The sequence below is a fragment of the Chelonoidis abingdonii genome, chromosome 26 (genome assembly GCF_003597395.2).
Source record: "Chelonoidis abingdonii isolate Lonesome George chromosome 26, CheloAbing_2.0, whole genome shotgun sequence".
Classification (NCBI taxonomy): domain Eukaryota; kingdom Metazoa; phylum Chordata; order Testudines; family Testudinidae; genus Chelonoidis; species Chelonoidis abingdonii.
Window position 1 is genome coordinate 10,224,338 of NC_133794.1, and position 10,627 is coordinate 10,234,964.

Genomic DNA, 10,627 nt, shown 5'->3' on the forward strand with positions numbered 1-10,627 from the left:
TGCTGCTGTTGGATGGTTCGGCACAAGAGCTCCGGCAAAGCCCGGCGAGGGGGGGAGGAAGCCGGCGGATGGGGGGAGGGCGGGCACTGGGAGACAGTGGGGATGAGAGCAGGGAAGCCGACAGCCGCTGTCCACCCCTCCGTAGCTGGGCTACACACAGCAGTTCCTGCGCCTTGGCCGGGGGTTCGAGCCCCACCCGGGGCCGGTGTCCCAGCACACCCACCTTGATGCTCGCGTTGATGCGGTTCACCAGCCAGTTGAAGAGCCGGTTGTAGATGTTCTTCGCCAGGGCGTCCCGCCCATAGCAGCCCTAGGAGCGGAGGCAAAGGGGCTGGAGGCTGGCGGCTGCATAGGGGCGGCTCAGAGGGACCCCGGGGCCAGCCCCACTCAATGGGTTGGGGGGAGAACCTGCTCCTGAGCTGGTGATTTCAGCCCCAAGCTGGGGTGGCTCAGACAAGAGACCTCCCCCGGCCTCACATCTCAGTGCCAGCCCAGGCCAGGCCCTGCCAGGCACCAGGGAGCTCCCGTGGCCGTGGGACCGACTCAGAAAAGCCCTGAGCCTGGGACAGCCCTGGCAAGAGGGGGCCGGACATTGGGGGGCGAACGCGGCTCAGCCCCACCACTAATGGGTGGGACCCGGGGGACGCTGGGAGGAGACCCAAGGGTGCAGGGTTTGGGGGGGCTGACGGAGCTGTCTGCACACGCCGGGCACGGCAAAGGGAACGGTTCTGGCTCTGGGCCTCCCACCCTGTCCCTCCACTCACCTGGGCCATGCTCAGACCTGTCACCACCTTCTCCCTCTTGGCCTCCACGGTGCGGGAGCACAGGGCCTTCTCCAGGACGCTCTCCGGCAGGCCGATCAGCTCGCAGATCTCCCGCACAGCTGCATGGGGAGAGGCCGGGTTAGCTCCCCGGGGAACAGAGCTGCCAGGGGAGAGGGGCAGGAGGCGAGACCACCACAAGACCAGGGTGGGGATGGGTCAAACCCAGGAGAGGGGCCTCGGGAGGGGAGATGGGGGAGCCACGCCTGGGCCGAGGGCAGGAGTCCCAGCCCACCACGGGTCCCCGCCTGACCTCGCGTGTCCTGGATGCTGCAGGACTCCATCCCGCTGGCCTGGAACTGGCTGCCCAGCTCTACGTTCCCCAGTTTGAGCACCACGGCAACCACCTCCAGCAGCGCCTGCACCTCGGCCGGCGAGAAGCCGATGACCATCATGGCGTCCTGCCAGGGAGACAGACGAGGGCAGAGTTTGGGGATCTGAGTTTGGGGGCTGTGACGAAGTGGGAATGTTCTCAACGTTGTCTCTGAATACGGTGTGTGCCTCAGTTTCCCCTCTGTGCTACTCGATAGCTAGGTGGTGCAGGATAAAGTGCAGCGACCCCTAGAGGGCAGGGGTGACGGCCGACGGGCTGCAGAGAACGGCCGACACCCTGTAGCCGGCAAGGATGGTAACTGAAGGGCCCCCTGCGCTGCAAGGATCAGCCGGACGTGCTGGAGAACAGACCAGGTGCCCTGCTGGCCCGGGAAAGAGACAAAGCCGGGGGCAGGGGGGCAGCTGGAAGGGGTCAGTCTCCTGGGCTGGGACTCGGGGGGAGGCCCCTGGGCTCTGCCCCCTCAAAGCACTTTGCTGAGTGTCCCTGGTGGGTGCTAACCAGCCCTGTCCTACGCTGGGTTCCCGGCGACTAACAACCCACCTGTCACCTGCTGCCTGGGGGTCCCTGCTGGCCGTGTGGGCGGGCAGGGCCCTTGGGGGGCATGTCAGGTTCCCCCAGGGGAGCTCACGGCGTGACCGAGTCAGACCCATGAGGCACCGAAGCCGAGCCAGTTCCTCGCCCGGGGGGAGTGAGTCCCACGGGGAGACCCCGCCCCACAGTCCTGGCCGGCCGCATCCGGAGCGGGTGCTGAGCCCCGGGGCTGGGACCCCACGACCGGGGTGCAGTGTAGGGATTTCAGGGGCAGGGGGTCCTATTTTACCCAGACAGACCGATTCACCCTCCCCCCAGCCCCCGCCCCCAGGCTGGACCTGAACAGCTCGGAAGTTGGCTGCATCGTCCACGCCCGGCAGGCTGGGGTCCTCGCGGCCGAGGTATCCGTAGCGTCTGCAGTCCCGCTCCAGCTTCAGCCCCCCTGCGAGAGGGGACAGGCCGCAGCTGAGCCAGGAGCAGGGTCCCGCCCGGGTCCCCCCAGCCAGCCCGCCCAGGCTGCAGCCGCTGCGATGGGCCCCAAACCCCGGTCCCGGCCCCCAGCCCAGTGGGGGCACAGCCCAAACCCCGGCCTGGTCCAAACCCCATCCCCAGCCCGGCCCAACGCAGCCCAAACCCCGTCCCCAGCCCAGGGGGTCCCAGCTCAAACCTCGCCCCCAGCCCAGTGGGGGTGCAGCGCAAGGGGGTCCCAGCCCAAACCCCGTCCCCAGCCCAAGGGGTCCCAGCTCAAACCTTATCCCCAGCCCAGTGGGGGCGCAGCCCAAACCCTGTCTCCCAGCCCTACCCAATGCAGCGCAAACCCCATCCCCAGCCCAGGGGGGTTCCTTTCTCAAACCCTGTCTCCCAGTCCTACTCAACGCAGCGCAAACCCCATCCCCAGCCCAGGGGGGGTCCCAGCTCAAACCCCCGCCCCAGCCCAGGGGAGTCCCAGCCCAAACCCCCGTCTCCCAGCCCGACCCGACGCAGCGCAAACCCCATCCCCAGCCCAGGGGGGGGCCCAGCTCAAACCCCGTCCCCAGCCCAGGGGGTCCCAGCCCAAACCCCGTCCCCAGCCCAGTGGGGGCGCAGCCCAAACCCCGTCCCCAGCCCAGGGGGGTCCCAGCCCAAACCCCATCCCCAGCCCAACCCGACGCAGCCCAGACCCCATCCCCCAGACCAGGTGAGTCCCAGCCCAAACCCCGTCCCCAGCCCAGGGGGGGTCCCAGCCATACTCAAGAGCTGGTCTGATCCCCCGGCCAGGAGCTGGTAGAAGATGTGGAAATTCCTCTCCCCTTTGACGTGTCTCACGACTCGGGATTTCTCCAGCAGGTCTGCAGAGGGGAGACCCAGGGGATCCCCGGCCCAGTGTTAGGGTCCCACATGTCACCGCAGAGGGGATCAGTACCTGGGAGGCTGCGGGGGGCGGGGAGAACCGGTGCCTGGGGGTCGCCGGAGGGCAGACTCTGTGCCCAGTGAGGGGGCACCGGGCGTGGGTACGTCAGGGCCTGGGTTGGTGCTGGAGGGGGCGGGAAGCTGGACGCTCGGGGAGGGATACTGGGCGGGGTCCAGCCCCTATTGTTCCATTGTGCCGGGCTGGGACAGATCCGTGGCCCTGCTCCCCACAGGAAGCTGAAGCTCCGGCTAAGAGGTGGAAGCAGCTGGGAGCCTCGGCCACGTGCCCCCCACCTCAGGAAGGGCCCCCGGTCCTGCTCCGGTGTTAACCCAGTGTCTGCCGGGTCCCAGCGCACAGTGCTGCCTCTGGCACATGCTGGAGGGCACGGTGCCCGCACGCTCCTCTCCGGCCAGCCCCACACAGAGCCCCTGGCACGCGCTGGAGGGCATGGTGCCTGCACGCTCCTCTCCGCCCGGCCCCACACGGAGCCCCTGGCCCTGGCACTGCTCCTGGCACGCGCTGGAGGGCACGGTGCCCGCACGCTCCTCTCTGGCCAGCCCCACATGGAGCCCCTGGCACGTGCTGGAGGGCACGGTGCCCGCATGCTCCTCTCCGGCCAGCCCCACACAGAGCCCCTGGCCCTGGCACTGCCCCTGGCACATGCTGGAGGGCACGGTGCCTGCACGCTCCTCTCCGGCTGGCCCCACACGGAGCCCCTGGCCCCGGCATTGCCCCTGGCATGTGCTGGAGGGCACGGTGCCCACACGCTCCTCTCCAGCCAGCCCCACACGGAGCCCCTGGCCCTGGCACTGCCCCTGGCACGCACTGGAGGGCACGGTGCCCGCACGCTCCTTTCCGCCCGGCCCCACACGGACCCCCTGGCCCCAGCCCTGCCCACGGGCCCACAGGGAAGGGGAGCTTGGGGCACTTACAGTTGCTGATGACGCCGCCCAGGGGCTGGCCCTTGAAGTCAAACTCCACGTCCATGTACTTGCCCTGGGAGAGGCAGAGACAGACAGTCAGGGGGCAGGGCAGGACGGGGGTCATGAGGGTGGGGGAGGGGAGAGGGATGGGAGTCGGGAAGGTTGGGGAGGAAGATGTGGGGGGATGGGAGTCATGGGGGAGGGTGGCATTGGGGGGACATGAGTCACAGGGCAGGGGGACGTTTGGGGAGATGGGAGTCGTAGGGGAGAGGGAGGCTGGGGGGACAGGAGTCGCAGGGGAGGGGGAGGGGAGTCAGGAGGGGGGGAGGGAGATGTTGAGGGGACAGGAGTTGCAGGGGGTGGTTCTGGGGGGGTGCTGAAGGCAGAACCACTCACAAATCTGGAGGAATTGTCGTTGCGGATGGTCTTGGCGTTACCGAAGGCTGCAATGAGAACGGGGCGGGGAAGGAGAGAATCATTATTTGAACCTTTCCTGGGACCGTCCCCTGCCTGCTGCAGGGCAGCCCCTCTGGGGTGGAGCAGGTGTGGGGGACGTGGCCATGGGCAGAGCGCGGGGGGCTCCCTGCCATGGGGCATGGCTGGGATTTGAGGCTGGTGCGAGGGGAGGGTCAGACGAGCTTGGGGGAGAGCCAGCCTGAGAACAGCTGGGAGCCCCATGGCCTCTGACACCTCCCAGGCCGGGCCCTGGGGCATGAACCGGCCAGGCCCCAGCGGGGGAACTAGGGGCTCTTTTCAGGGCCGGGGGGCACCCACCTTCCAGCACCGGATTGGACTGCAGCAGCTGCTCCTTCACCTGGTTCACCTCCTCACCCTTCCCACACACGGCGGCCACGTAGGACATCACCTGCTTGCTGGCCTCTGCGGTGACAAGCAACGGCCCAGTCATTGGGGCCTGTCAGCCTCCTGGCTGCAGAGAAGGGGGGTGACTCTGCCAGGAGCCCCCCCACAACCTCCTCCCATGCCCACCACCCCCCTGCATGCGCCACCTCCAGCTGCCCGAAACCTGGGTCCTGCTCCCCGTGGGAATGACTCAGCTGACCACCCAACAGGGTTCGCAAGCCATCCCTAGCCCCCCCTGCTCCCCAGGCTCTGCCAGGGGCGGGCGTCCTCTCCTCACCCGTCTTGCCCGCGCCGCTCTCGCCTGTGATCAGGATGCACTGGTCCTTGTCACGGTCCCGCAGGGAGTGATAGGCATCGTCAGCGATCGCGTAGCTATAAGGGGGTGGCCGCGGTGGGGGTGAAGAGAGAGGGGTTAGAAAGGGACAGATCCCACCCCCCGGCCCTGGCCAGGGCTCCCCACTCCCCAGCCCAAGAGCCTGGCTGGAGGCCCGGCCTCAGGGGTCTCATCTGGGCTAGCAGGGGGGTGCGGTTAAGGAGTGAGGGGCACCATATCACAATGCTTTTTCCTACCCCCCCCCGCCCCAGCAAACGCTCCTGTGAGCTGCGCTGAACCTGAGTCAGTGACTCTGAGCACCCACACATTTGACTCAATTATACATAAGCCCGTTATGGACTCCTCATCCACCCCAGGACAGGATGGGACAGGAACCCGCCCTTGCCGCCAGCTCCGGGGACTCTGAGACACACGGCTTGTAGGGCTTTCAGCCCCTGCCAACCTGGGGCCAGAGGAGAGCTGGCGCCCCCCAGAGGAGACAGGCCTTGAGCCCCATTCCCCACCCCCCTGAGCCAGCCAGTCCCCTACCCTGGGGGCCGGATGGGAGCCAGCACTTCCTAGAGGGGACAGGCCCCATGGCCCATGTCTGCCCCCCGAGCCAGCCAGTCCCTGCCCTGGGGCCGGATGGGAGGTGGCTCCCCCTAGAGGGGAAAGGCCCCGAGCCCCATTCCCTGACTCCCCAGTTTGTCCCCCTCTGGGGGGACTCGCTCAGCGATGGCCCCCACCAGCCTCCGCCCGGCCCACTCACATGTGCGGCTTGACGGCGAAGAAGTTGGAGTTGCGGTAATTCTCCACCGTCTGTGGGGAGTAGATGGGCAGGGGCTGGTACGGGTTCACCGAGATCACCACATTCCCGATGTACGTCTAGGGAGGGAACGCGGAGGCCGTGAGCACATGGGGGAGAGCGCGACACGGGTGGGGGGGTATCACAAGAGCTCCATCTCCAGGGGCAAGGGGAGCCCCAGATCCGCCCCATTGCTCCCCCCTGCGCAGCCCCCGACACCTACGTAAATCTCCTGGTGCCGGAACCGCTCCTTGAGGTTCTGCAGCAGTGACTCCTCCGACAGGGGGTCCAGCAGGACCAGGTCCCCCACCCCAACGGTGTCTAGCAGGGACGGGTTGGCTTCCATGGCCCCGGCGGGCAGTGGGGAGGCGGCAGCTGGAGGGGAAGACGAGCGGAGGGGAGAGCAGTGAGTGGAGGAGTCTTAGCCCTGCAAAGGGGGTGCAGTGCACCCCACGGATTGAGCAGGGGGGCACGTCCCCACCCCCCACTGAAGAAACAGCCCCGTCTCACATCGTAGCTAGCAAGTGGCAGCCTCTGCCCCCATCTGACTTCATCTGGGAGAACCCAGAGTCTGGGTGTGGTGGGTTAGAGCAGTGGGGGCTGGGAGCCAGGACTCCTGGGTTCTTCCCCTGGCTCTGGGACAGGAGTGGGATCTAGTGGTTAGAGTAGTGGAGGCTGGGAGCTAGGACTCCTGGGTTCTTCCCCTGGCTCTGAGATGGGAGTAGGGTCTAGTGGTTAGAGCAGTGGGGGCTGCGAGTCAGGACTCCTGGGTTCCTCCCCTGGCTCCAGGAAGGGATGGGGGGTCTGGGGGGTTAGAAAAGAATAGGGAGAATGGAGTCTTGTGTTTTTGTAGCCGGCTCGTTCATGCCAGCTGGGCTTGGCCAGGCAGCAGGGTTGCCCCATCCCGTTGGCAGCAGGTGCCGGCAGGAAGAGACCCCGCGAACTCCTGGCCTGTTGCTGAGCTGCCTCTAGGGACTCCTGGGGGAGCAGCCATGTGAGGGTCTGGGTGGTGCCAGACCCCCCCAACCCAGCCCAGCCAGATGTAAAGGGGAGGGTGGAGGGTCCGGTGGTTAGAGCCCAGGTGCTGGGTGGCAGGACCCAGGGGTGTGCCCAGAACTGGGTACGTGTTGAAGCATTTTGAGCACGGGCCTGGGAGTCCGGACCCCTGGGTTCCCTGCTTGGCATGGGGAGCGGGGTGGGTCAAGCAGGGGATTAGGATGCAGGACACCTGGGTTCTTTGTGTCACCCCTGCTTGGTGCCCCACATTCCCCAGCTGTTGCCTGCGCAGTGGCCAGATGTGGAACTGGTTCGCTGAGCGTGAGAAGAGGAGCTGGGATCTCAGGTCGTTACAGTGCCAGGCCCCAAAGGAAAAGCCTCAGCAGCAGGTGGCCGGGGATTGCGGGGACAAACCCCCAAGGGCTCAGAAACAAGCGAGGTCCCCCTGGAAGGGCAAGATCCCGCCCCAGCGCCGGAGGGATTAACGCCAGAGCCCCGGGGAGGCTGCCGGGAAAGGAGTGAGTCAGGCCAGGAAGCCAGCTGGAGCAGGATGCCAGCTGGGGCGAGGAGGAACCGGCTGGGTCATCTTCCGGCTTGCAGGGCCCCGCTGGCTTTTCCTTTGCTACTTCCCTGAGGGCAAGGGCGGGGGCTCCCAGTGCCAGATCGGGCCCTGTTCTCCCCGTCACTCCTGGGCCCCCCCGGCCGGCTCTGGCCCTGGCTCTGCAGCCTGCTCCCTGCCCCACCCTATCCCTCCAAAGCAGGCCCCAGGGCCGCCCGGCCAGGAGCCGCTTGCCCCGGGAACCTGGCGGCACAGCCATATGGCTGTAAGGGGAGGGGCAGGTTTCAGGTGCCCCACAGCTGCCAGCACCCCCTCCTTAGGGCCAAGGGGACAAAGTCAGCCCCACACGCGCCTGGGCCTGCTCCTGAACAGAATCCAGGCGTCCTGATTCCTCCACCCGCTGCCTGGGTAAGGCCATGGCAGAGTCATGGAGAGAGGGAAGAGTCCTCCCTTCGGCAGGGAAGCTCCAGCCCCCCTTGGCCAGCGTTGGCTGGTCCCAGCTCATTGGGGGCCATCGAAGGTTTCCCCCTGTGAGCCGCACTCGCCCTTCTCCGGGCCCAGCACTGCGGCCACTCGGGGCCCGGGCTGCAGGGTATTCCCGAGAGCCCAGGGCCCACATGCTGAGGGCCCAGCCCCCCTGCTTGGAGGGGGAGGCTACAGGGCACTCTGCTCCCAGCCGGGCACCCAAGCTCTCGCCAGCCCCACAGGGCAGCCCTGAACCCCTCTGGGGCCCGTGGGGCAAAGTCAGCCGAGCAGAGCTGGGCCACAGCATCAAAGAGGCAACCGAGCGGCCTCCGGTCTCTGCCTCCACCATCCTGCACGGCCCCGAGCCCCCATGTCCAGGGGAAGTTAGGAGCCTAGATAGGTTTGAGGGTCAGGGCCCCTGGCCAGCGACGCAAGCCGGGCTCCACCCCAGCAGGGCCGCAGCCAGCTCCCTGCTTTGACCAGGAGGCAAAGGCAGGCCTGGGGGCCGGGGCAGAGGTCAAGAGCGATGGGAAATATTAGCAGCAGGATCCTGGCGCAGCTCTGTGCCCGGGCGCACTCGCCCTGCACCACTGGGCTTCACCTGATGCCCCCGGGCCTGCAGCAGCAGCTGTCCCGGCTCCTGCCTCACCTGCTCCTATTTTAAACCCTTCCTGCCTTTTATAGAGGGGTTTTAATACAAACCAACCTTCACCTTCGATTTACAGCCTCCCCCGGACTCTGCCCCAGAGCCATAAACCGCAGCGGTTCTTATCGGGCCTCCTGGAGAAAGTTCATCTCGGCCCCCAGCGAGCAGGAGGGTGGGCGGGTGCGAGGCCTGTGGGTGGGGGGGTTTGGGGGGAGGTAGCAGATGGGGGTCTCAGAAGCCAGACCCGTCTTCCCTTGGTCTGTGTTTTCACGCTCAGCTGGGGGATTTAGGAGGAAGTTCAATCCCAATGCAAATAAACGAGAACAGCCTCCGGTTTTTCCTCTGCCCTCACGCCGGGGTCCCCGTGCCCCCCATTAGGACAGAATGGGGCACAATACCTCAGCACCTCACCACCACCACCAGCCTCAGCCCTCTACCCCCCACCAGCTCCTGGCTCGCGCAGCAGAGCTGCGCCTACCCAGCTGCAGGCCCCCCCTGCGTTTCCCCAGGAAGCCTGAGGAGGAAAAGAAGGTTAATTGCCTCCCTTGGAAGCTCTGGCCAGCAAGGGCAGGGGGTTTCCTCCAGCCTGGGGGAGGCCAGTGGCTTTTTTAGAGATGCGGAGAGGACACCTTCCCAGAAGCGCCCCTCCAGCTGGTGCTTTGCCACTCGGCAGAGCCGTCTGGACCCCAAGGCAGCTGGCCGAGGGGTGGGAAAGTGACAGAACTGATGGGCAAAGCTAGCTGGAGCCGTACTCACCTCACCGCTGACACCGTGCTGCTGGCACCTCTGAGAGTCGGGCCGGTTCTGCGGGTTGCTTGGCAGAACAGAGCCAGCTGTGCCGCCCAGCCCTGGCTCAGAGGGAGCTGTCCATGGTTTGTGGCACTCCAAGGCAGGGCCACCCTGCCTCCACCCCCTCGCAGCCCTCACCCCACCCACTTCCTCCCCCGGGCTGCGGGGCGGGGCGGCCTCCGGCAGAGCTGGACTTGCCTGTTCTTTATTAGGTCCATTACAGTAGCACCCCCCCCCCAAGCTCGTGGCCCCAGCGCACAAGGAGCTGTACAAATGCACAGTGAGACAGCCCCTGCCCCAAAGAGCTCACAGCCTACTAGACAAACACAGGGCAAGTCTTCCCATTTCACAGCTGGGGAAACTGAGGCACATTTCACAGCTAGGGAAACTGAGGTACAGAGTCAAGTGACTTGGTCAAGGTCACCCTGGGAGGCAGTGGCAGAGCTAGGAATCAAAGCCAGGTCTCCCTCTGCTCCCAGCCCTGTGCCCACCCCACCACACTACCCACCTGCTGCGTCTCCACCCTGCCTCCAGCACTGCCCCACACCCTATAATGCAGCAAGTGTGCATGTAGCTTGTCCCCCCCAGCCTGGGCAGGCGTGGACACGCTCCAGAGAACAGCCACGGGGGTGGGCCCCACGGAAAGATGCCCCATGCATCACAGACGTGGAGGGTTGGGAGGGACCCACGAGGCCAGCAAGCCCATGCCCCTGCGCTGAGGCAGGATTCGGCGTACCCAGGCCAGCAGAACAGCTGCAGGGGGCAGGAGGCACTGGGCTAGCGCCAGACCCATTTCACCACCCAGCTGGCCTGTTAATTGTGCCGCCACCCTGCAGCGCCAGCCAGCAGGAGGTACGATGAACACAGCTGGAGCCTCACGCAGTGAGATCAGAGCAGGCACCTTGCACCAGCCCAGGCAGAGCTTCACAGCAGCACAAGCAGGGCCACGGGTAGAGAGCATGAGACGCCAGGGCCCAGCCACCGCCCTGGCCATAAACCCCGAGATGCCACCAGCTCGGCCCCTCCTTAGTGCCCCCGTGAGAGGAGCCGGTTTTACGAGCCCTGCTTTGCAGCTGGGGAAACAGGGCCCTGGCCAAGGTCACCAGGGGAACCAGCCACAGGAGAAGCCAGTTGATCCCGGGCTATTGCTCTGCCGAGTGGCTAATTTGACATCAGTCAATACCAGAGGGGTTT

General features: G+C 66.3%; 1 protein-coding gene across 2 annotated transcripts in view; it reads right to left on the minus strand.

Annotated features, from left to right (window-relative positions):
• Positions 1 to 6,324, minus strand: part of MYO1A (myosin IA) — a 16,667-nt gene extending 10,343 nt beyond the window's left edge. For both annotated transcript variants that reach the window (XM_032785480.2, XM_032785479.2), the window contains exons 1-11: positions 6,202 to 6,324; positions 5,943 to 6,058; positions 5,138 to 5,232; positions 4,774 to 4,878; positions 4,396 to 4,442; positions 4,009 to 4,072; positions 2,916 to 3,014; positions 2,025 to 2,128; positions 1,075 to 1,222; positions 765 to 883; positions 155 to 310 (exon numbers count right to left, since the gene is read on the minus strand). In XM_032785480.2, the coding sequence (XP_032641371.1) occupies positions 155 to 310; positions 765 to 883; positions 1,075 to 1,222; positions 2,025 to 2,128; positions 2,916 to 3,014; positions 4,009 to 4,072; positions 4,396 to 4,442; positions 4,774 to 4,878; positions 5,138 to 5,232; positions 5,943 to 6,058; positions 6,202 to 6,324 (1,176 nt within the window). The remainder of the gene's footprint in view (positions 1 to 154; positions 311 to 764; positions 884 to 1,074; positions 1,223 to 2,024; positions 2,129 to 2,915; positions 3,015 to 4,008; positions 4,073 to 4,395; positions 4,443 to 4,773; positions 4,879 to 5,137; positions 5,233 to 5,942; positions 6,059 to 6,201) is intronic.
• Between the last annotated feature and the right edge of the window lie 4,303 nt (positions 6,325 to 10,627).